Below are 26,606 nucleotides of genomic sequence, written 5' to 3'. Positions count from 1 at the left end.
GGGAACCACTAGACCATAAGTTCCAAAACCTGCTTGGTCAGCTGGGACCAGTTTGAAATAGGATTTCCAGCTGGGGTTCAAACCTGGTCATTACCAACCACACTCTGGGAAACATATACATGAATAAGAATAATAACTCATAATTAAAAGGTCTAGATCTCTGAGATTCAAACTGAAACAGTGCATTCTGGATGTTTATTGTCATGCGGAGTTTTGAAGAGGGGCATCAGAGTTGCTGCACTAAGTTTGAAAAGACCAAGATCATTTAGAAGTTTCAGGGCAGATAGTCAAATGTGTCATTTACCTGAAGAGACTTGTTCCATAATTAGATTTCTCTCCCTCTCAGTCAATTTGGATAAAAAAAAATTGGGATTAGCAGAACCATTGCTTAAAATCTCAATTACACCCATAGAAAAAAATGAACATATTTCCTCTTCCTAAATTAAAATGAGCAAATATTTGTCTCTTGGCCAGTTTCATGTCAAATGTGCACATACTTTTTGCCAGAAATTATTCACTTTTTCTCACCACAGCAAACCACTGAACTTCGCCAACATAACTACTGAAGCTCTGAACTTTGGAAGATATCACAGTGAGGGACTTAAGACCCATTTTAAACTGTTTATCTTTACTTTTTCCATGAAGGCTTTCACAACACAGGTAAAGGGAAAGAGTTTTGCTGTTGTTACCACTTTATTTACAACTTTGATACTTTTCATGACCCTTACAAAAACAAATTGTAAGATCTATTTGTAATGCATATGTGACACACACAGCGAGAAAGACTAGACAGAGACTGAATTTTATATCCTGGCACCAGTAGATGCAGGCATCATTAGGTGTTAGGTGGGTCAGGATTTCAAAAATTTAATACCTCTGTTACATTAATATAGCTATATGTAGTGACAGGCATTTTGGAAGACGAGGATAGTAAAAACAGAACAAAAATTAATAATAGGTACCATACAAAATAAAGAGGATTGTAAAAAAGCATCAGGAAGAAGAGTCCCAGATTCATTGACTTTCTCATTGTCATTCAATTATAGAGACCCTGATTGTGCAAACACTCATGCAGGCACTTTATTTTACCACAGTGAGCAATTCCATTGGAATCGATACACTGTAGAGGCACCATCCATAAGGTAGACAGCAATTGTCCATCTTTATCAAGATGATGATAACTGGGAAGCCCCAGTTATCTTATATTTACACTTTACTACAAGGTTTGCTACACCATTTGGTGACCATTGTTTGGTCTGTAAGTGTTCTAGAATCCACACACTCTTTAGATCAAAAACTTACATAGTCTTCCAGAAGCTGTGACAGAAAAGAAAACAGGAAGGGATCAGATACCTGATATGCCAGTGGCTGTAAAGCATTTGTGGAAGTGGAAAGTAAACTGTTCTCAAAAAGATGTTGGGACTTTTTAGGTGGAAGAAAAGATGTTAATCAGCTGTATTCAGGGGCGGCTCCAGGCCCCAGCATGCCAAGCGCGTGCTTGGGGCGGCATGCCGTGGGGGGCGCTCTGCCAGTCGCCGGGAGGGTGGCAGGCAGCTCCGGTGGACCTCCCGCAGGCGTGCCTGTGGAGGGTCCGCTGGTCCCGCGGCTTCGGTGGAGGTCCACCAGAGCCGCGGGACCTGCAACCGGCAGAGCGCCCCCCGCGGCGTGCCGCCGTGCTTGGGGCGGCGAAATTGCTAGAGCCGCCCCTGGCTGTATTACTCCTATTTTGAAATGTTGTATTGCACCCTAAGTGTTTAGGTAGTAGGACACCTAACAAATATTTATTATTTGAAGGCAACATAATCTACTGAATTAAACATTGGACTGGGAGTCAGGAAACTAGGGTTCACTGCTACTGATATGCTGTATGATCTTGAGGAAGTTGCTTAGGCTAATTTTTTCTAAAGTGACCTCTGATTTTGAGAACCCAATTTGAGACACCTTAAATTTGATTTTCACAATGCTGAATGATGTCAAAGAAACTGCTGGGGCTCATCAACAATGAAAATCAGGCCCTAGGTATTTCAAGTTGAATACTCACACTCTATTTTTTTTAAGTACATCAGAACCAGGAAGCTTGCCAAATCATCAGTGGGGCCCCTGGATTATTGAGGTGCTAAGTATCAGAGGGGTAGCCGTGTTAGTCTGGATCTGTAAAAGCAGCAAAGAGTCCTGTGGCACCTTATAGACTAACAGATGTATTGGAGCATGAGCTTTCGTGGGTGAATACCCACTTCGTTGGACGACATGCATCCAACGAAGTGGGTATTCACCCACGAAAGCTCATGCTCCAATACGTCTGTTAATCTATAAGGTGCCACAGGACTCTGAGGTGCTAAGGAACACTCAAGGAAGACAAAGCCATTGCAGAGAAGCTAAATAAATTCTTTGCATCAGTCTTCACCACAGAGGACATGAGATTCCCACACCTGAGCCATTCTTCTTAGGTGACAAATCTGAGGAACGGTCTCAGATTGAGGTATCAATAGAGAAGGTTTTGTCACAAATTGATAAATTAAACAGTAGTACATCACCAAGACTCCATGGTATTCACCCAAGATTTCTGAAGGAACTCAAATATGGAACTGCAGAACTACTAACTGTGGTATGTAACATATCACTTAAATCACCCTCTGTGCCAAATGACTGGCAGCAGTGGTGGATTTAGAGTTAGTGGGGCCCTGTGCTCAGCTTCATTTTTGGGGCCCCTCTTTGGGACCCAGCCAAGAAAAAGAACATTCTCTTTTATCTCCCCCTGCCCCCGTTTTTCAATCTTTTTTTCTTCATCCTCCTCCTATAAGTAATAGGAAGTAAATTAAAATTAAGTCAGGTGCCTTGATTGTTTTTGTACTCTAACTTATTTTTCCATAGACCACTTGAAAATCACTGAGGGTCTCGGTGGACCACATAATGATCTTTCCAAATATTGTTTGTACCGTTAGCTAACTATTGTAAATCGTTTTGGATAAGAGCGCTTTATTTAAAAAAATGTAAAAAAGCATTGGGGTGCGGGGTCTGGCCAGGACTTATGGTGCAGGAGGGGGCTCAGGGCTGGGGGTGCAGGGTCTGGAAGGAAGTTAGGGTGCACGTTAGGGGGAGGGGGCAGGAGGGGGCAGGTTAGGGATTGGGGTGCAGGGTCTGGTCAGGAGTTAGGGTGCACGAGGTGGCTCAGGGCTGGGACAGGGATTTGGGATGTGGAGCTTTACCTGGGCAGCTCCCATTTGGTGCAAGGGGTGCAGGTGGGGATGTGAGAGGGTGTGCAGGAGTCAGGGTGGGCAGGGGGATGGGGGTGTGGGGAGTGCAGGAGTCAGGGTGGGCAGGGGGCAGGTGGTGTGGGGGGTTGCAGGAGTCAGGGAGGTCAGAGAGTGTGTGAGGGGGGTGCAGGAGTCAGGGAGGGCGGGGGCTGGGGGTGCAGGGTCTGGGAGGGAGTTAGGATGCAGGAGCAGGCTGGAGGTTGGGGTGCAGGGTCTGGCCAGAGTTAGGATACAGGAGGGGGCTCAGGGCTGGGACAGGTGGTTGAGATGTGGAGCGCTTATCTGGGGCAGCTCCCATTTGGTGCGAGGCGTGAAGGTGGGAATGTGGGGGGGGTAGGAGCTCCCATTTGGTGCTCGGAGAGGATGGAGGTGCAGGAGTCAGGGAAAGAAGGGGGACGGGGGTATGTGAGGGGGTGCAGGAGTCAGGGCAGGGGGCTGGAGGTGTGGGCTAGGGTCAGGGGGATGCTCCCAGCCCCCTGCCCCACCCAAGCCCCCTGCCCTGAGTGGCTCATGGCAGTGAGCTGGGGGGGTATGTGTAGGGGGAGTTCGGGGGTCCCACCTTTGCTCCACCCTGCCCCAATTCTACCCCTTTCCCCAAGGCCCCTCCCCCGCCTCTTCTCTGCCTCCTTCCCCCCCACCCCCCTCCCAGCATGCTGCGGCTCCACTCCTTCCCCTCCTTCCTGGAGCAACCTGAGCCCCAGCAAACAGCTGTTTGGTGGCGGAGGAGGGTCAGGAACTTGACATGCTCGGGAGAGGAGGCAGGGAAGAGGCAGGGGAGGAGGGAGCTTGGCTGCTGGTAGGTGTGGAGCCTGCAGCAGGAGCTGCAGTAGCTTGTAGGACTAAGCTTCTGCCCCTGCAGCTGCCCGGCCCTGGGGCTCCCTGTCATTAGGGGCCCCTGTGCCAGGGCACCCTGTGTTTCACTGTAAATCCACCTCTAACTGGCAGATTTCTAATATCATACCAATTTTTTAAAAAGGCTCCAGAGGCAATCCGGGACAATTACAGGACAGTAAGCCTCACTTCAGTACCAGGAAAACTGGTTGAAACTCTAGTAAAGAACAAAATTATTAGACACGGAGATGAACATGATTTGTTGGGGAAGAGTCAATATTGCTTTTTTAAAGGGAAATCATGCCTCATCAATCTACTAAAATGTGGGTCAACAAACATTTGGGCAAGGGTGATCGAGTAAATGTAGTGTATTTGGACTTTCAGAAAGTCTTCAACAAGTTTCCTCAACAAAGGCTCTTAAGAAAATTAAGGAGACATGGGATGAAACGAGGGAAGGTCCTCTCATGGATCAGTAACTGGTTAAAAGTTAGGAAACAAAGGGTAGGAATAGTCAGGTTTCACAGTGGAAAGAGGTAAAGAGTGGGGTCCTCCAAGGATCTGTATTGGGAGATGTGCTGTTCATCAAATTCATAAAAGATCTGGAAAAAGGGGTAAACAGTGAGGTGGCAGAGTCTGCAGACAATACTAAGTTATTCAAGATAGTTAGGGTCTAAAGCAGACTGAAGAGAGTTACGAAGAGATCTCACAAAATTGGGTGACTTGGCAACAAAATGGCAGATGAAATTAATTGTTGATACATGCAAAGTAATATACATTGGAAAATATAATCCCAACTATACATACAAAATGAAGGGTCTAAACTAGCTGTTACCACACAAGAAAGATCTTGGAATCATCATAGTTCTCTGAAAACATCTGCTTAGTGTGCAGTGGCAGTCAAAAAAGCTAACAGGATGTTAAGAACTATTAGGAAAGGAATAAATAATAAGATAGAATATATCTTAATACCACTATCTAAAGCCACTGTACACTCAGACCTTGAGCACTTGTGAATTGGAAAAGGTACAGAGAAGGGCAACAAAAATTATTAGGAATGTGGAACACCTTCCATACAAGAAGAGATTAAAAAGACTGGGACTGTTCAGCTTGGAAAAGAGACGACTGAGGGGAAATAAGATAGAGATCTATAAAATCATGACTGGTGTGGAGAAAATTAATAAGGAAGTGTTATTTATCCCTTCACATAACACAAGAACCAGGGATCACCCAATTAAATTAATAGGCAGCAGGTCCAAAATAAAATAATAAGGAAATACTTTTTCACACAATGCACAGTCAACCTGTGGAACTTGTTGCCAGGGGATGTTGCGAACTCCAAAAGTATAACTGAGTTCACAAAAGAATTAGATAAGTTCATGGAGGATAGGGTTAGGGATAGGATGAAGGTTAATTAGTTAAATTGTGGAGTACTTTGAACATGTAAAGTATATAAAAGTAATAATTATTAATGTGAGTGACAAAGTCCTTACTAATTGAGGCTTTGAGCAACAACTAAGACTGCCTCTCTGGCTTCTTACAGATGTGCCATACTTCCTTAGGGCAATGATTGATTCTTTGCTTGCCTGCCTATTGTAGTAGATATAATATAGATTCATACATTTGAAGAACAGAGGGGACACTTTGATCATTTAGCTTACCCTCCTTTATAACATAGACCATTGAACTTCCCCCGAAATAATTCCTAGAGCATATCTTTAAAAAAAAAACATTCCTGATTTTAAAATATCCCGTGATAGAGAATCCATCATGACCTTTGGTAAATTGTTCCAATGGTTAATTACCTTTGCTGTTAAAAATGTACACCTTATTTCCAGTCTGAATTTTGTCTAGCTTTAACTTCCAGTCATTGGATCATGCTATACCTTACTTTCTTTTGTAGACTGAAGAGCATTTTTAATGTACAAAGCAATGTGTTATTTCCACTTTAGAGATGGACTCATCACTCAACTGCTTTCCCGTTAGCCCATTAAATATTAGTAATAATAATTGTTAGTATTATTAGGACACCATTGTTCTAGGCATTGTATAAACAGAACAAAAAGTTGGTCCCTATCTGTGACTGGGTAGTCTGCCCCCTTAAGACTATCCGGGACTTAGAGGTCAGCCCCACCCCTGTAATGTAGAGTGATCCTTCAAGATTTTGGGAAGTCTGACATATACAAGGACCTAGGAGATGTTGGTGGGGAGGAACAGTCCCAGAAATAAGTAATGTTTGGAAAGAAATCCTGTTACTGTTTCTTAAAGGGACCAGGAGCCTTGCAAGCCTGCCCTCTCTCCCACCCAGTTGGGATGAGCTTTACGAAGTGGTCCAGGCATCATACATGCTGCTTCATCCTTCATAGCAGAAGGCTTGCCTGGTGAATTCTCTGAGTTTGTGGATTAACTGGGGAAAAAGGATCAGCTGAAGGAGAACCTGGTTAAGGCCCTATAACTGGCCAAAATTACAACCCAGGTGCCAGGAGGAGAGCTTCACATCTGTGAAGAATTGTTCTACTGCACTAATTTTTGTTTTTTAACAAAGAACATCATATTAGAGAGATGATGAGTCTGAAAGTCTATCTTGCATCTTATGGAATTTCCACATTTTCCTGTCCATTTCTCAGTACGTACTAGCTGATCTTACTACTATTTTTATTAATAGTTTGCAAATTCTGACACAGATAAACTATTTCAGCACACTGAGCCAAGAGTGATTTATTTATAAAATTATTATTGTCTGATAAGAGAACGCTTTAAATGGTACTTGCAAAGACTAAAGGATAATCAGTGTACCCCAAAATTAAGGCTGGGTAGCTAGCACAAGTCCTGGAGGGCATGGCGGTGAGGGAGACTAGTGAAAGGAGGATTATATGGTAGGGGTGAACTGGTTATCCTTAATTGTTTGCTTCAAGACATTCTAACACTTGGGTTTTAAGTGCAGAATTCAGGTAAAGTAAATGTAATAATTTGGGGTTAGGTGGAGTCCAATGAAATACTTCAATTGTTAACTATTTGTTAGTCATGTTTTTAGTTTATGAAATTTCCAGGTTTTTTTTAAATGCATACCAACGGTTTAAACAGGGTTGGCATATAAGACCCTGCTCCAAAATATCTTATGAGGCCTATAGTATGTTTCCCTCTTGCAGACTTTAGGAAGTTCGTAGGAGGTTGGGATGGGGGAAAACATCTCGGTGAGATTGTGACATTCCCCTGGTGTTATCTGGATGGATGATCTGCTAGGTCACTCCAATCCTTGACTCTGGGAGCCAGCCTTACCCTGCTCTGCTGTGAGAACCCCCACTCCTGGGCTGTTCATGCACAGCATATAAAATGCTTGGATTGTGCAACCGAATGACACTAGCCAATATCTCTGGTCCCAGACACAGCCCTAGGAACCTTCATCTTGCAGTGTCCAATTATGCTTGCTGGATGCCGCAAGCTTATATAAGTTTGTCAATTTAACAAATAAATTGATATACACCAGGCTTGTTACCCTAAGGGGAATCTCTGACATGCTTCAAACCAAACACACTGCTTCAGGTAGAATAAACAAACAAATTTATTAACTACAAAGACAGATTTTAAGTGATTATAATTCAAAGCACAACAAGTCAGATTTGGTCAAAGTAAATAAAAGCAAAACACATTCTAAGCTGATCTTAACACTTTCAATTTCCTTACAAACTTAGATGCTTCTCACCACAGGCTGGCGGGTTGCCCTTCAGCCAGGCTCTCCCCTTTGATCAGTGCTTCAATCGCTTGGTGGTGGTGTCTGTAGATGGTGGTGGAAGAGAGAGAAAGAGCAAAGGTCTCTCCCTTTTATTATGTTCTTTCTTCCCTTTTGGCTTTGCCCCCCCTCCCCTTCAGAGTCAGGTGAGCATTATCTCATCGTAGTCCCAAACTGACCAAACGAAGGGGGATGACTCACTCAAAAGTCCAACAGATCCTTTGTTGCTGCCTAGGCCAGTGTCCTTTGTTCCTGTGAAGCTGGGCTGGGTTTGTCCCATACATGCTGTAAAAAATTAAAGGGGGGGGGGAAGTAGCTCCCTTTCATGAACAGCCAGCCAGTTAGCTATAAAGTTCCTCTTGGTGGCTGTTCTCTGCTTGCTTTACCTGCAAAGGGATAACAAAGTTCCACAGGTAAAGGAAAAGGAGTGGGCACCTGACCAAAAGAGCCAATGGGAAGCTAGACTTTTTAAAATGAGAAAAAAACCTTCCACTTTGTTGTTTTCCGGAGCAGCAATGCTATAAGCAGGAATGCTGTGTAAGGCTTGAACCAGGTATGGAAATTCATCTTCCATACCTAGAAGAAATTATTGGATAGGAACTGTCTAAATAGATGCAATCAGGTTTATTTTGGCTTGTGGATATCCTTTGTGCTAACCCCAGATGCTTTTGTTTGCTTGTAACCTTTAAGCTGAACCCCCAAGAAAGCTATTTTGGGTGCTTAATTTTTTGGGATTGCTCTTTTAAAATCTAGCAAAAGCCTAAGTTCCAGATGTATTTTCTTCCTTTTTGTTTTTAATAAAATTTATCTTTTTTAAGAACAGGATTGGATTTTTGGTGTCCTAAGAGGTTTGTGCATACGCTATTTGATTAGCTGGTGGCAACTGCTAATTTCCTTTGTTTTCTTTCTCAGCTCTTCCCCGGAGGTGGGGGTGGGGGCATGAAAGGGCTTGAGGGTACCCCACAGGGAGGAATTCCCAAGTGCTCCTTCCTGGGTCCAAGGATTTTTTTTGCATTTGGGTGGTGGCAGTATTTACCAAGCCAAGGTCAGAAAAAAGCTGTAACCTAGGGAGTTTAATACAAGCCTGGAGTGGCAAGTATTAGTTTTTAGAATCCTTGTGGGCCCCCATCTTCTGCACTCAAAGTAACAGAGCAGGGATTCAGCCCTGATGAGATGTGAACTGCCCCTCTGCTCTTGGAGATTTTTTGCCTGGGCTCGTTTTAAGCCATGAGGACACATTTTTCAGCCTCATAACTATATACATGAAATCACAACCTATAACATTATTATAATAATAATGCTCAGTGCATCATGAGCCTTCCAAAGATACACGACATGACAAACTTTGCATTGGATACCACACAATCATATTACAAGGATGAACATGGGGGTGCAGGGTATTCCCCCGAGGTACAGAAGGTCACATTTCCCCTCTTAGTTTACTGCAAGAGGGTTAGTCACTCACTAGCTTGAATGCAGTTTGCGTTATAGTTCTCTTGGCATCCACCCATCAAGGCCATGAGGCAGTGTGCCTCAGTTTCCCCATTCATAGAGCAAACCAGGTTTCTCTGCTGTGGTAAGCTTTAAACCTGTTTACAGGTATTAATTGAAAAGTAGCATTATCATAAGGTTTAACATCCATGTCAAATTTTTTATCCCCAAAACTTAACATTAATACCAAAATTTTTATCTCAGATGTGTGTTTACAAGTATCTTTATGATACGACACCTTCTGTTCAGATATTCGAGTTTGAGGTTAGTTTGTTCATTACTCATGGTGTTCTTTGACTCTCTCCCATGTAATCAGTCACTGGCTTTTCTTTCCCTCCAGTGTTCCCCTCTGTGTGGGCTCTTAATTTAATCACGTTTCTGGAATTTTGGTGCCTCAGGGTCTGGCAAGATAGGTGTTCAGGGGGATCCTGCACATTGGCTGGCCCTTTGGGGAGCGGTCTCCCAACCCCAGGACAGTACATATGCAGAAAATCCAGCTCCCCTTTTGAGGTTACCCTGTGTTCCCCCTCCCAGCACCGAGTCCTTCCCTGCCTCCTAGAGGGCTGTGATCTGTGCTCTCTGGGCTAGGTATGTTTACCCTTTGAATAGATTCACCTTTTCCCAGCAGCGTTTCCATAACTGCTCCCTGTCTCTCACCAGCCTAGGGGGAAAAAAACCTTCTCTGTCAGTTGGATCATTTGTGTTCTCACAAACTACCACCTGGCAATTTCCTGGTCTCAACTCCTCTGCTGTCACAGGCACTGGAACTGCATCTTGATGTAAAGAGACACAGTTCCTTTCCAAAAACTTATCAGAAATAGCATCCTGAAAAACTGGGACCTGGTTTAGGGTACCCTCTGCCACCCCTTTCTCTGTCCCTGAGAAGTCAGCTGTGTGACTGCTCCCCTCCAGGAGGTCAGTTACATGGTTCCTTCCCAAACCTGAGTCACAGAGTGAGTGCCTGGTGCACAGATGCTGACCCAGCCATCCTCCTAGTGTCCTGGGCATCCTGGCCCAAGTGACTAGTGAGGAGACATTCCTGTACCCCGACTATTCCTTCCCCAGTTTCCTCCTCTGGGCCCCCTCCTAAGACACATTTCTCTGTGCTCCCTAGGAAGGGTTCTATCCCTTGTTCATCTACAAAACTCTGCCAGCTAACAACTGGGACAGTTTACTTAATCACTGAAAACACCTCCCCTGCAGGCATGTTGCATTCGGCAGGAAAGGAGCTAGTCTCAGCCCCTCCCATACTTGGAAGCACACTGCTTCCCTGTGTTACAGAGTCACAGGAATCCTCACCCAGTGGTTTCTGAGATCCCCTGCCCCTTCTCTGGGCTCTCCTCTGGGACACATTTATCTATCCTCCCTAGAGCCATTTGTCTCTGGTTCAGGTGCAACCTACTGGCAGTTAACCACCTGGACAGTTCTCTCCCTGGCAGGCATTACATCCCCATCCCTTCCTGATGTGATGTTGCCTCCAGCTGCAGTGCAGGAGTTGGTCTCAACCACCCTCCGACCTGGAAGCATGGGGCTTCCCCCTGCTGGACAAGAAGACTCTCTCTCATTCTCTCAGCAGTTCCTGAGACCTAACCCTTTCCCTCCGGGGTCCCAGCATAAAACTTACTCCTGCTGCAGGCAAATACTTTAACTTGAGCTACATGGAAAAAATCATTACCAAGGAGCAGGTTGACTAGGAGGTGTTCTATTACCTGTACAGTCGAAACACTTTCCAAACCTTCCCAAACCACATGGATTTTAGCTAATGGTACCAGGAATCTGCTTTCGCCCACCCCCACAATCTCTGTTAATAAATATGTGCTGGGTGATGTGGGACTGACAGGGCCAGGATTAATTGATGGGTTCTGGGAGGCAGAACACTGATGTTGAGATACTACAAAATCCAAAATCAATTGGTATGGGGCTGGAGGGCACAATTAATTAACTGGAAGTTTTGAAGAAACGGGAGCCTTTTGCTTCACTAGGTCATACTCTGTGCAAATTTGTGTAACTCTATGCAAATTAACAATCTATTTCTTTGTCACAAGATGTTGATACTTATGGATTCTTGACCCTAGATGCTCCCTTCCCTATTCCATCCTCCCTGCTCATTTCAGGAGTCCCCAGTACTCCAAAATCTCTCTCTTCTACTGATTTCCCTGCATACTTCTCCACCCACCTGCTGTAACCAAATGTACCCTTCTACCACCACCCATCTCATTTTAGGGACCCTGCCACACTAACATTTCCAAACCCCATTTCCCCCACTGTTTATGTAATGGACCTCCACTCTACTGATTTCAGAGCTCCCTGATGCCTGGCATTTCCTTCCTCCAGGCAGAGGCCTCTGTGCAGTCACCAGACAGCAGCGGCTTAAAAGTTTCCTCACCTAAATTTGAGGGCTAAGAAACAATCATTTACCCCCTCCAGCAACGGTATGAGGGAGTGGTGCATTCCAGGTGAGTGGCAACAGCTCAGCGGCATATGGTGAATTAAAGCAATAGCATTGTATTCAATGTGGAAGCTATTACAGCAAGCACCACACTAGCAGATAAAACCATAAAGTGTTCTTTTTAATTTATTCCTGTTCATTGATAAACTGCTTTCATTTAGAATAGTTAGTTCTCTGAGGTTCCTGTTTTTACTGTTAGTAGGATGCAAACCTAGCATGCTCATCATAATCCTCCTGCTCCAACACAGCCCCCTAATTTCCAAATCCTCACTCACTTCCATACTCAAACTATCCCAGTGGTGCTGCTCTGAGTCCCTGCCTGGGCTCCTGTGTGTAACTAACCTCTAACAAAACTTGAGCCTAATTAAGTGTCATCCTTTCTTTTTAGCCAGCTCTTGCAAATCATCTTTTACTTAATAGATCTGTTTATTGGTAACCTGTCTCATGCCTAGAGTTTCTAAAGCTAAATACCATACACAGGACATGTAACTGTATATTTAAAATGTTTGGCATATGGCTCATACAGTAACACCTGACAGATACCAAATATATAACAAAAATATATTACCATTTTTAAAAATAAATGGTGTAAGAATTACCTCTTGAGAATTCACCATTTCTGTAGCTATGAATACCCCAGAATTTATTAGAGAATGCAATTTTCCTGTAAGCAAGCAGGCAGATAAAGCACAGGAAGGAAACACATTGTGCATTGAAAGGAATGGCTGGGACCTTGAATGTCAATTTTAGTAATTCCCCTCGTTAACACTCCATTCATAGAAATGACTAATTCCCACCTCGGAGGGCTATCATTTCTATTTGTCTGCAGATATACCATGACCCATATAAGTTTGGAAGGTTTTTTTTTTTTTGCAGACAGAACGTCACAACAGGCTTTTTTTTAGAAACTGACAAGTCCATGAGAAAAGTATTGGTACAGTGTACAAGCCACTACTGTCACAGGCAAGCACCAGCTGGATCTTGTACGCAGATGTTCCACAGCACAATTGGTTAAGTAAGATGTAGACATGGCATATTATGCGAGTGTACATCACATGTACATGCGTGCCTCATTATTCTCTTAATTGTTTCATGAGTGATCCAAATCCAGCTCAAGTATCAGAGTGGTAGTCGTGTTAGTCTGTATCCACAAAAACAAGGAGGCGTCCAGTGGCACCGTAAAGGCTAACAGATTTATTTGGGCATAAGCTTTTGTGGGTAAAAATAATACTTCTTCAGAAATGCTTATGCCTAAATAAATCTGTTAGTCTTTAAGGTGCCACCAGACGCCTCATTGTTTTTGTGAATCCAGCTCGGCACCAACTTCAAACTTGGATCTCAGCCTTCCCTTAGAGATGGGGGAACCCGTGACCCGCTCAACCACCCTTTGCTCCCACGAGGAGGCTGGCTGGCATTCCCTCCCATGGAGCTCCGCGTCTGCCCACTGGTGCGGGATGCAGGGGAATCCCACCCCCGCACTGACAGCGGCTTCCCAGGAGGAGGCACCGAACCCCTACACCCACTTATCATTCAGCAACGGGCTCAGGAGGCAAGGGCACAACTCGCCCGGTTCTCGCGCACACACGCAGCAGCCGGGGAGGCGGGGCCGCACATCCGAGGGGCTAGAGCCTTTGCACCCCAGCCACGCCCCCAGCAGTGGAGCGAAGGAGGCGGGGCGCGGAGAGGATGGCGGAACAAGACTACCAGGCGCATGCGCACTAAACGAGTTCGCGGAGGTAGTTGGGAGGGGTGATTTCCTGCTGCTCCTCCCTGTCCGTAGCTGTATCCGGGTCATTCCGGTGACCCCCCCCCTCTCCCCCTTGTCCCGTTCCCGCGGGGTCATTGTGGCGCTGCGGGTTTCCGGTCCCCCCACCCCCTCCCAGGGAGGTTTGTGTGGCGCTGCGGTTGGCATCGCCGTTGAGCCGTTTTTTCATTTCTTCTAGTCCCCTCCCCGTGCTGGCCCGCATGGATCCTCCCGGGCAGGTAGGGCGGGGCCCCCGAGGCGAGGAGCACGGCGGCCCGGGGCAGGTACGGAGGAGCTGCGGGGAGCCCGTTTGCCCAGGCGCTCCCGCGGTGCCGGTAGGGCTGGGGCCGGGCAGGCGCGAGGGGAGCTGTTGTGCCGCCCGGGAGGCCTCTGCGAGAGCTGCCGTGTGCTGTGGGGTCCCAGGCCCCCGCGTATTTGCGGGCACGAGGGGTTCTGGGGCTCGACTGCGCTTGGGGTCACTCAGCGCCCGCCCCGAGGCAGCTGTGGTGTGAGAGACCCTGGCCGCCCCAGCCGGGCTCTGCTTGCAGTGAGCGTAGAGGGGAAATAGCCTGACCCCTTGGCCTGCCTGCCTGTGTCAGCCCCGGCAACCTCTGACCTGGTGGCAGCCGCAGTTTTGGGCGACGGAGATGGTTGTAGGAAAACATCTCTGCCATGTTTGCAGAGTTGGCGTCTCCAGCTGGGATTGTTTAAATAAGGAAGATTTAATAACATATCTGAAAATGTCATCTGAGAGTGCTAGTGAGGTGTCATTGAAACACACATAGCAAAACCCCTTTTTGTTCACTAAAGGGTACATTAAACACCTCCTTAGAATTACTTGCAACGGAGATTTGCTGTCTATATATTTCCTCTGCCCTCACATACTGTTGTTACCCAGGCTTCTCTTTTGGAGGCATAAGTAATAAACTAGACTATCCTAAAATACAAACTGCTGTTGAATAAATGGAATATGCTATGGGCTAACTTTTTATGTAGCATTTCCATATGTTATGGATGAGGCTATGATTACGTCATGGAGGTCACAAAATCTGTGACTTCCTTTGACATCTGTGACATTTTCTGCCTGGGTCTGGTGCTCCCAGCCACAGCAGGTAGTGGGGGGACCCTGAAGCTGCCCAGCCATGGTGGGCACTGTGGGGACCCTGCAGCAGTCCAGCTGGGGACCCTGCAGCTCCCAGTCATTGCAGGGGACCCCCCTGAGCTCCCAGCCACCCTGAAGGGGGGATGACAAGTGGACCCTACAGCAGCCCAGCCCCTGTGGACAGAGGGACCCCAGGGCTCCCTCTCCTCACAGCGGTGGGAGATCCGGGAACCCCAGCAAGAATGGGTGCTGAACCCACCTCACCATTTTGTCAGGGATATTTTTAGTGAAAGTCAGGGACAGGTCACGGGCTTCAGTGTATTTTTGTTTGTTGCCCATGACCAGTCCATGACTTTAACTAAAAATATCTGAGCAAAAACTTAAGCTTTAATTATGGATGTTCCTTTGTAATTTGAAGTTTTGCTCTCCCACTGCTGTGAGGTTCAGTTAATGAGAGAAATGTATTGTGAATTGGTAATGTAGAATAACTTCTCTCTAAAAATGTTATCGTTTATTCATAGTATTAGGTGCTCACCACAGCCTAACATCACTTAGCTCTCTCACAATAGTGGTGATGATCAGGCACTCCAAGTTAATGGGGGGAGTAGTGGAGAGGTTGGCCAGCCTTCACCTTATAATATCTTATAGATAACTGAAATGTTTTATGTGGTTAAGACTTTGCTGCTGTGTTAAGTTATAGTGACTAACACCAATATGATCCTAGTGCTCTATGAATAGATAGAATCTGTTGACCTTCAAGGCCGTCTGCAAGATCTGTCTTTTACCCAGGCTTTTGTGGTGGGAGGAATATGATAAGGGTTGGTATTTAAGTGTGTGGCAGGGTTTTTGGTTATTTTCTCATGACTGGATAAGCTGCTGTGTTTTTCAATGTTGTTGTATCTTTAAAATTATTCCTAAGGCAGCAATAGGCCAGGATAGTTATAAATCTAACTAAATTAAATAGCTAATAATGGTCGCCCGATGAATAAATGCCCCAATTTATTAAGTTATAGATATTTCATGTAAAAGTGTAGAGATTAGGAAAAGCATTTTTAAAAAGCTTAATTCTGTTAATATTTTAATATAAATATCTTTTAATGTTCAATTTTCATAATGAAAGAATCCTGTAGGTATGGCTTATGTACCAACAGAGGATGAAAGAAGAATTTTCAGGGAATGCAACGAAGAGAGCTTCTGGTATAGATGTGAGTCAAGTTTGCTGATAAACCACCTTTGTCTCCATTTTAATCTCCTCTTTCTTCCTCCTTTGTAGTATTGTTTTTGCCATTATCACAGCTATTTGAGAATGAGAGCCAAAACCTGCAAATCCTTACCCATGAGTAAGGACTATTTGTATGAGAAGCTTCACTGAAATCAAATTATACACTAAGATAAGTAATATTATGGAAGGAAAATGCTTGTCACATCATTTCCCTGAATACTTGATCCATTAGCATTTACAGTAATTGTTTTAAAGATCCAGTTATAGGGACCATTTTGCTTCCCATAGTTACATAGGGTTGTAAAGCACCTCCCCACCACCTACCATTACTGACTTACTGTGAGGAAGTCTCTGTGCTTGTCAGGGGTCAGCTCCCTGACTCCACCACCACTGGGCAACACATGCCGTCCCTCCTCAGCCTACACAGACTTTGCTGTCCCTCTGCAGGTTAGCGACAGACACTCCAACCTATGAGCATTTCACTGGAGTGCTCAGCTCCTGTTCCACAGTATTGACAGATACACTGATCCCAAAGGAACAGTACCCCTCATCTTACCAATTATATCTTAGGTCATAGCTCCACTTTACACTCAGCATTTAGAAATGTTTATAGTGAAAACAAGTATGTTTATTTAACAAGAATAGAGATTTGAGAAGTAGCAAGGAAAAGTATTCGCAACAAATGGTTACATGTAAAATAAAATCATAACACACATTCTAGAGCCTAGACTTAACTAGATACTTTCCTGTCTAATGAAGTTTGGCTCACTCAAAGTCTTTGCAGCATTTTCTAGTGAGGTTGACTGTGACCCTCCTTTCATAAGACAGGCTATGATGGTTGTTTGTCTTCTCCATGAAGGATCCTGGATATATATCAGATCTTCTGTTGTACCCCTAGAATCCATTTTTTTAACTTGTAAACAGGATATTCCCCTGTCGTTTTAGTTTTTTTCTGCAGTTTTCCTCTTTTTTGTTTTCACAGTCTCTTGATTAGTATCAGGATCAATAATGCAAATAGGTCTCCATTGTGATGCATACAGTGAACGATACATAAGTGACCAGACATAGAGAAATAAGCGTCTGCTATCCTCTCCCTGAAGAGAACCTCTCCATGGCACATCACATCCTTGTGATCTGCCTTTAACTTCAAGGCTTTAAGAACGTAATATTTGGTATAGATACTTCTTAAATATTATTCATCAAGTCCAGTTTTTTTTTAGCTGTGTTGGTCCCAGGATATTAGAGAGACAAGGTGGGTGAGGTAATATCTTTTATTAGACCAACTTCTGTTGGTGAAAGAGAAAAGTTTCAAGCTACACAGAGCTGAAGAAGATCTCTGTGAACCTTGTAAGTTTGTCTCTAAATATTATCCATACACCTGTTTCTCAGTGATGATGATGATGATCTGTAAGCTACTGGCTCTTGGTAAGACCTTCCATGCCACACTTCGGTGAATTATTATGCATATGCTTGACCTTACAGATCCCTGTAAATGCCTATGCCCCCCCCCCTTGCCCTTTGTCAGTTCACATCAAGAGGTCCCAGAGTCACAGCCTTATTCTCTCTTCCTATCTCTCTGAAAAACCGTTATACAGGTTGGCCCTCAAAATTAGTCTGACTATTCATGTGAGTAAGGTTTTGTAGAATTTGGATGGCTTTTTAAACCATGGAAATGCTATTGAAACATGCAAAAGACTGAGATAAGACAGTTCTATATTTTGGAACTTCTGCAGCAGCTTCATGCAATTTTTTTAATTGAGGTTTTTATTGAATTGAATATGAAAATGAAAAATTCAGTACAATAGCACCTGTTATATATTTTGATATTCAATTCAGTTTGTTTTACACTCTCATATTTTGAGCTCTGAGTTGTGCAGATTATCTTTCATAGGTCATTAAGGTAAATGGGACAGTTCACACTTCTTAGAACCATTGTTTTCAATCTCTCTGCAACTTCAGTAAGAGAACAAACATCACTAAATATCAGTTTACACTCAGTTTGCCTTTCAGGGTATGTCTACACAGCAACTAGACATGTACCAGGCTGGACCCTGCCAGCCAACTCCGACTTATGTGGCTGTTGCATTGCGGTGTAGACTTCCGAGCTTGGGATGGAGCCCAGACTCTGGGACCCTCCCACCCCACAGTGTCCTAGAGCCGGGGTTCTCCCTGCACCCTGAGCCCCACCAGCCTGAGTTAGCTGGCATGGGCAAGTCATGGATATCTAGTTGCTATGTGGACATACCATCAGAGGAAATCTCTGCAGCCATGAGCACTAGAAAATTTTATTTAATGAAGGCTAAGACTCTGGAGCATGACTCTGCAGCAAACTGAATTCTGCAAATCATAGAGTACACGGGGCCTGTGATCATGCATTGTCTTAACAGAATGCTGCTTGCCCAATATACAATGTGATTTGTTTCAATTATCAAAACAGTGTTTTTTTACAAAATGCTGAAGAATTCTTGACCAAAATGGATTGTATTATTACTTTACATTTTCCCCCCCAATCCAAAAGGCCAGCACCGCTTCTTCATTTACTTATGGCCTGGAGATTATGAAATTATCTTTTTGGATACGTGTCTTCTGTGCCTTTGTCATCTAGAGAGTAGATTGCTGCAGTATGGTTTTTATGAGGCTGCATCTTAATTCTTTGTGGAAACTGAAGCTATGTAGAATTTAGCAGTCTGTTTGTTGAACAGTATATTTTTATGTGAACATAGCGCACTGGGACCTGTGATTTGAACTAGCTGTCTGTCTGTTTTGGGGTAGATTCCTATCTCTCTGAAAAACCTCTTTTCCCCTCAATTTTGGGACTCTCTCCCAGCATGTTTTGAAATAGCTGGAATCTTGAATTTCCAGTCATGCAGCAAGAACCCTCTTTGGTCCCTAGGTTTTGGGAAGGGGAGGTAATGATGAGGGTTGTAAGTGATGGGACCATCATCTGACCATTAAATGACAAAAAAGGTCTTTTTTTTTTTTTTTAAACTAGGACATTGCTGCTGATTGGAGTGATGGTTGGAGTTTTAAAAAGAGCAGTGGGATAGTTACTATCTTATTTTTATATATACATTGAAAAAAGTGAAATTGTTGAAACTCTAAATTAGTTTCTACAATACTTCCACTCAGTTACTCAATTTTAGGAGGATACACTTGAAAAACCTGGTAGAAGGTATGTGTAGTGTTACCTTATTCATAGAGTTTAAGGCCAGAAGGGACCATTAGATCATCTGATCTGACCGCCTTTATATTACAGGCTATTAAACTTCAGCCAGTACCCATGTATTGAGCCAATAACTTATGATTGTGTTTAGCTAACACATCTTCCAGAAAAGAATGCATTTTGATTTGAAGACATCAGGAGAGAGAGAATCCGCCACTTTGAAAAGACTGCAAATTATAATTCTTCTTTTTTTCTCCATGTTAATCAGCTACTTTTTCCCCCACAGCTGTGCCTATTTCTGCAATAAGCATGATTGTCACTCAGGGCTTAATTAAGAAAGGTAAACTTTAAAACATCTTTTGGTTTAACTTTATGTTGCTCAGATAAGTTTTACTTGTACCCTCAACAAGGTTGCCATGCATAAATTTGATTTTAAATCACAATATGTAAGTAGATTAGAAATATGTGTAGGAAATATTGCGAAAACTTGATGAGTGGAGAAATGCAAGCTTTTGTACATGGGGGGAAGAAAAAATATTCAGAAAAAGAAATATTCAGTGGTAGGGAGAACCCTCCAAAGCAGTAACTCTGAAAGAATCTAGGGATGATCCTAGATTTTGGAATTGGATTGGAATGGAAAATACTTTAATATTAAAATATCATTATATAAATGAAGGTTTTCCCTCATCTAGAACATTGTATTCATTTGTGGTCATGCTGAAGGCTATGATTTAGTCACAGGTATTTTTACTAAAAGTCATGGACAGATCACGGGCAATAAACAAAAATTCACAGTCCATGACTTTTAGTAAAAATGAGGCGCTGGTGGGAGACATTGTGGGGGCCACTACTGTGTGGGGCACTGGAGACCGTGGCTGCTCTGGCCAGCCGGGAACCGCTGCCTGGGGCCATGGACTGCGGCCGTTCCAGCTGTCCCAGAACCACTGCTGGGGGCTGTCGGAGCAGCGGCTAGTGTGGCTGTCCCCAGGGCCGCTCTGGCAGTGGCTGGTGTGGCTGTCCCAGGAGCCACCTGAGCAGCTGGCCATGGGGTCAGCCACACTGGCCCCTGCAGAAGTCCCGGAGGTTGTGGAAAGTCATGGAAACCATGACTTCGGCAACCTTTTGACAGACATGGAGGGCTAGTCATGCCGTATCAAAAAAGGATATTGTGTAATTAGAAGAGATTCAGATATGGGCTATGAGAATGCAAAAAAGCATAGAAAAAACTTGCTTATGGAAACTGAAAAGACTGGGATTGTTTATCTCAGAGAAGAAGCAAATAAGAGGGGACATAAGTCTACAAAATTAATTAATGTTATAAATGAGGTAGAGTGGGAATGTCTTTTCTCCATGTCTCAGTACAAAAACAAGGGAACCATCAATGAAATGGTGCCACATTCCAAACTCAGAAATACATATTTATGCGATGTATAATTAAACTGGATGCCATAGGATGTTGCTGAGACCAAGACCTTAGCAAGATCCAAAAGATATTTGACATTTTTATGGATTTCAAGAATATTTAGACATAAAACATTAAGTACAGTAACTCCTCACTTAAAGTCGTCCCAGTTAATGTTGTTTCATTGTTAGGTTGCTGATCGATTAGGGAACATGCTCATTTAAAGTTGCGCAGTGCTCCCTTATAACGTTTTTTGGCAGCCCCCTGCTTTCAGGAAGAGTAGCCTGTTGCAGCTAGCTGGTGGGGGCTTGGAACCAGGGTGGACTGGCAGCCCCCCTATCAGCTCCCCGCTCCCCTAAGTTCCCTGTGCAGCAGCTGCCCAGCAGGCTACCAATTGCCGGCAGTTCAGCTGTCCCTCCCCCCACTGCCATGTGCTGTTCCTGCCCTCTGCCTTGGAGCTGCTCCCGGGAGCCTCCTGCTTGCTGTGCAGGGGAGGGGGGGAAGATGGGGCTAATGTCAGGGTGTCCCCCTCCCCCCTATTCCTGACCCCCTGCTTACCCCTTCTCCATATGAGCAGAGGGAGACACAACAGGGCTCAGGATGGAGAGAGCTGACTGCAGCTGCTTCCTGATCTTTTTAAAGGCAGTGTACTTAGGGTACGTCTTCACTACCCGCTGTATCGGCGGGTAGCAATCGATTTCTCGGGGATCGATATATCGTGTCTCATCTAGACGCGATATATCGATCCCCGAACGCGCTCATGTCGACTCCGTAACTCCACCAACGCGAACGGCGGTAGTGGAGTCGACATGGGGAGCCGTGGACGTCAATCCCGAGCCATGAGGACGGTAAGTAATTCGATATAAGATACTTTGACTTCAGCTACGTTATTCACGTAGCTGAAGTTGCGTATCTTATATCGATTTTCCTCCGTAGTGTAGACCTGCCCTTAGAGTATGGTGTCAGCATACTTAAAGGGGCAATGTGCATCTCTCTCTCCCCTCCCTCCCCCCACACACAGGGTGTGTCTCTCTGTCTGCCATGCTGTCTCCTCTCCCTCCATTGATGCTGCCTTGTAGAGTGTGAGGCTACATTAACAACAATGAGGTAACCCTTGAGGGTTCAGCTGATTGCTAGTTCTTCATTTAGCAGTAAGGCATTCCCTGGGCAATATCCCACCCTCTAACTTCACCACCTCAACCAAGCTTCACAATCATCATTGCTGTGTACAGTATTAAATTGTTTGTTTAAAACTTATTTTGTGTGTGTATATATATTTATATATATATATATTTGGTCTGGTGAAAAAAATTTCCCTGGAATCTAACCCCCCCATTTACATTAATTCTTACGGGGAAATTGGATTTGCTTAACATCGTTTCACTTAAAATTGCATTTTTCAGGTACATAACTACAACGTTAAGCGAGGCATTACTGTACTTCAAAAAAATGGGAAGGGCTGTGAAACCTTATGCATCAGGCTTTAAACCAGTGGTCACCAACCAGTTGATCGCGGGTGCGGGGGGGCGCAGGGTTCTCCCTCCGCATGCTGCTCTTGCCTGCAAGCACTGCCCCATAGCTCCCGTTGGCCAGGAACGTGGAGCTGTGGCCAGTGGGAGCTGCGGGGGCGATGTTTGCAGAGAGAGACAGCGTGTGGAGCCATGTGCCACTCGCCCCCTCCCAGGGGCCACAGGGGTGCATTGGCCCCTTCCGGGAACAGCGTGAGGCCGGGGTAGGCAGGGAGCCTGCCTTAGCCTTGCTGCGCCACCAACCGGGAGCCGCCAGAGGTAAGTTTTGCCCAGCAGGAGGCCGCATCCCAACCCCCAGCCCTGAGCCACCTTCTGGAGCCAGCATCCCGAACCCCCTCCTGCACACCAAGCCCCAGCCCCCCTCCTAGAGCCAGTACCCCACCCCCTCCTGCACACCAACCCCCTGACCCAGCCCTGACTCCCTCCTGACCCCAACCCCCTGACCCAGCCCTGACTCCCCTCCCAGAGTCAGCACCCTGTACCCCCTCCTGCACCAAAACTCTCTCCCAGAGCCCACCTCCTGCACCCCAACACCCTGCCCCAGCCCGGAGCCGCTTCCTGCACCCAAACTTCCTCCCAGAGCTTGCACCCCTCAACCCGTCCTGCATCCCAACCTCCTGTCCCAGGCTCAGCCCAGAGCCCCCTTCCACACTCTGACCCCCTTGGCTCCAGCCCAGAGCATGCATCCCCTCCTACACCCCAACCACTTACCCCAGCCCAGTGAAAGTGATTGAGGATGGGGGAGAGCGAGTGATGGGGTTGGGGGGGAATGGAGTGAGTGGGGTGGGGCCTCGGGGAAGGGGTGGGTTAAATCCTGGGTTGCCCTTAAATTCAAAAAGTGATCTTGGGCATAAAAAGGTTGGAGACCACTGGTTTAACCATTCTCTAGCTGTTAGGGGTTAGAAGGTGACTTCCCTGGGAAGGTAGATTACCTTGCATCTATGTGGGGTTTCTTGCACCTTCCCTGAGGCATGTGCTAACCTCAGTAGGAGACAGGAACTGGACTAGGTGGACCAAGATCTGATCCAGTATGGTGATTCTTATGTTCCTATGATAGTCTGGCTCTGTGGGAGCTTGTAAGACCACAACTGGAAATAGTACATTCTGTACTGAGTAACCCAATTCCAGAAAGGTATAACAAAATGGAGGGAGTTAGGAGAAGACTAACAAAATGATTAATACAATTCAAATTCCTAGTCATAGAGCTGCAGCAGAACTTGAAACTGGAACTTGGAATTGACTGAAATTGTCTCATTCACCTTATGTTGGAATATTGTGTTCTCCAGAGAGCGATTATACATCTCATATGTACTGCAATACCTAGTTGCACTAGGTGGGATAAAGCTGGAATTTTAACTCTTGAATTTTCTAGTTTTGTGGTTATAAGTCAGAAATGTTGTTGGGATTTTTCTTCTTAAAAAGTTAAAACAACTGTAGTGCAGAGGATTAACTACTATGGCATGGCCACATGAAAAATTAAATATGAATCTGGTTATTTAAATTCACCTTTGTGATCTTACTAAAATAATTATTTTTCATGTAGTAAGTAATTACTTTGCTTATTTTCAGGAATTCTCACCACTCATTCAAGGTTTGGCTCTCTTCCCAAAGTTGCATGTAAGTATAAACGACGTATTAGTTCAATTTACCAGAATCTAGTTCATGAAGTGCGTCAGTTACCCTAGCAAAAATCCAAAGCAACTCCACTGAGTCATTCCAGATTTATGTCAGTGAACTTTCTCTGGATTTATATTGGTGTAATTTGAGATCAGAAGACGTCCCTATATGGCAATCTAATATTCACAAATTAATTATTTCTCTAGCATAAATAGTAAGACTTTCAAATTCATTTTTAGTCAGTAACTTCCTTTCATTTTTACTTCCCAACAGCACAGGTAGAACTATAATATATACCTACTAAACATCTCTTTCAATATTTTTTTTCGATCAGAAATAATTAAAACTTATTCAGGTTGAGTGGTGAAGTTATCTCCAATTTAAATAAAGTGGCTATTCTGAGAAATAGGATTGTTTAATCTACCATATCGTTTCACCCACAAATTGTGTAGACTGTTATCAGGTGAAAACTGTCAGTCCTCCGCACTCTGAATTTGCATGACAGGCTCTGCAAAGTTTCTGTATGTAGCATTCATGTAGAACCCTGCAAGATTGCAGAAGTTCTTAATAATTATCCTGTGAGACTCAAGTAGTCCAAGATGGTAAAACAGTCAGAACCTTTAAGAAATGATAGGAGACTAGTTTAAATTGGTTTTAACTTGCAGTAATGGTCTGCCAGCAGTAATTTTTTATGTTTTGAAAGTCATCATAAAAGGACACTATCAATTTAAAATCACACTACAGCATGATTTTTTTACTTAAAGTTATTAAAAGTAATACTTGAGTACTGTAACTCAAAGATTAAAAAGCGACAAAGAGTCTTGTGGCACCTTATAGACTTATTGGAGCATAAGTTTTCATGGGTGAATACCTACTTGGTCGGATGCATGGAGTATTCACCCACAAAGTGGGTATTCACCCAAGAAAGGTTATGCTCCAATACGTATGTTAGTCTATAAGGTGCCACAGGACTCTTTGTCGCTTTTTACAGATCCAGACTAACACGGCTACCCCTCTGAAAGATTAAAGAAATACAAATTTTCTGTATTTTCAGTTTACCTTCTTCAGTTGACAACAGTTTGTATATAGTCAGCTTCTCCTGTTGTGTGGGGGTCTTTCACGCTGCAACAGGGAAGAAAGAAACATTTATCATCACATTTCCTTTATTTTCTTTTTTAAACCACAAACATTTGCAGGAGACTTGGTCAGGTTTGTACCTGAAATTACTTCTCTCTTTTGGCAATGACTATATTTCCAGCTGATAATGTCCATTTAAATTTCTGATGACTCTTTGGCTTATGTAACTTTTTAGCATTATTGAAAAGTTTACAGGTCCAACTGTCTAATGTATCATTTTAACCACATATTCCTGTTGCAGTGAAATCTGCCTTAAGAACTTTGCCAAAGCATACCCACCTCACGCTTCCTGATTTGAAGGTCATAATTCATGTGTTTCATTTGTCCCTTTCATGCTATTTTAATATCTTTTTTCCTGGTCTCTGTGTATGCACAATTAAAGGAAACCTGCAATTTTATGTGAAGGATTTTGAAATTGGTGTAATCAGAAATATAAATCACTATTTTTAAAAAGTCAGTAAAATAAAAATGAATAAATGGCAGTAAAACAGGAAGTTGTCATCGCGCCGCTTTGCCCACATAGATTCAGATCCTACTCACGTTGACTTTAACAGCAATAGGAACAGGATCAGACCTACAATTTGTGATAAAGGAAGTGCTGCTTCAAACACATAAATGAATGAGACAAAACTATCGGGTGTTTAAGGCAAGTTCTATTTTATTTTTTGTGACTTGAACAATACTCTACACAATTCTTCTAATGAGTAATAATTGCTACTTTGAAGGGACCTCTACATATTTCTAGTTCTGAGATGTATCCTTCCTGAGCTTGTGCGATTGAGCTTTGGGAATCTTCAAGAAAAATAGGGCTAATTGGGACTGCACAAGCATCATGTTAGAGCACAGAATTCTAGAAGTCAAGGTTATCAACAGTGAAGTTCCCAACTACCTCATTTGTTGCTTTCTATGGCTGGTTGTGAGTATACAGACTTTCACTTTGTACTGAGAAAACTTTCCACTCTGCCCCAGCCCTGATCCCACTTCTGCCTTCCAAACCCCTTGATCCCAGCCTGGAGCCCAGAGCACCCTCCTGCACACCAAACCCCTCATCTCCAGCCCCACCCCAGAGCCTGCACGCCCAGCCAGAGCCTGCACCCCCTCCTGTACCCCAACCCCCTGCCTGAGCCCTGATCCCCTTCCCACCCTCTGAACTCCTCGGTCCCAGCCCAGAGCACCCTCCTATACCCCCAAACCCCTCATCCCCAGCCCCACCCTAGAGCCTGCACCCCCAGCTGGAGCCCTCATCTCCCCTCTGCACCCAGCCCAGAGCCCCCTCCTGTACCCTGAACTCTTCATTTCTGGCCCCACCCCAGAGCCTGGACGCCCAACCAGATCTCTCCACTCCTCCCGCAACCCAGCCCCAATGTTGTGAGCATTCATGGCCTGCCATACAATTTCTATTCCCAGATATGGCCCTTGGGCCAAAAAGTTTGCTCACCTCTGGAATGAGGGGTGTGTTGAGTATGTTTGGTGGTTGTCTTGGGCATGTGCAAAAGAGCCTTCTGAACATCAATAGAGGAGGGAAAAAATCTAATTATTTGAAAATAATTTTTAATCAATACAGGGCATATTATTTAAAGGATGCTCTGTGGACAACTGATTTGTTTAAGTCTGTTTAAAAATAATGTAAGTTGTGTCCCTTTAATATATTGAGGGTTGTTTTGGAGGGTCACTTGTAATATATATTGAAATACAAAAATGTGTCTTATTTTGTTACTGTTCTTAAAACTCAAGTCAGGTAATGAAAAATAATGAAAAATAAATAAAGGCTCCAATGTTAACCAACTCATCCATGTTTCACATAGATTGTATCGTATACACTTAAAATTGATATGCAACACATTTGAAAAGTAGGCAGGGGATAAAAGAACTTTAGGTTTTTATTTATGGATTTGAGTGTTAAATGTTAATAACTTTGTATATGTTCTGATTTACTTA

The 26,606-nt window shown here is 44.2% G+C and overlaps 1 protein-coding gene across 4 annotated transcripts in view; it reads left to right on the top strand.

The window, feature by feature from the left end:
• Positions 1 to 13,536: 13,536 nt before the first annotated feature.
• OCIAD1 (OCIA domain containing 1) overlaps positions 13,537 to 26,606 on the top strand; it is a 29,220-nt gene continuing 16,150 nt past the window's right edge. The window contains exons 1-4 of one of the 4 annotated variants that reach the window (XM_045018322.1): positions 13,537 to 13,780; positions 15,719 to 15,803; positions 19,270 to 19,323; positions 23,484 to 23,531. In XM_045018322.1, coding sequence (XP_044874257.1) covers positions 13,718 to 13,780; positions 15,719 to 15,803; positions 19,270 to 19,323; positions 23,484 to 23,531 — 250 coding nt within the window. In that variant the 5' untranslated portion in view covers positions 13,537 to 13,717. The remainder of the gene's footprint in view (positions 13,781 to 15,718; positions 15,804 to 19,269; positions 19,324 to 23,483; positions 23,532 to 26,606) is intronic. The other 3 variants (XM_045018323.1, XM_045018325.1, XM_045018324.1) reach the window with 3 other exon arrangements.

This window comes from Mauremys mutica, chromosome 5 (genome assembly GCF_020497125.1).
Source record: "Mauremys mutica isolate MM-2020 ecotype Southern chromosome 5, ASM2049712v1, whole genome shotgun sequence".
Taxonomy (NCBI): Eukaryota; Metazoa; Chordata; order Testudines; family Geoemydidae; genus Mauremys; species Mauremys mutica.
Note: the sequence above shows the minus strand (reverse complement) of the source record. Positions and strands in the feature narration are given on the sequence as shown.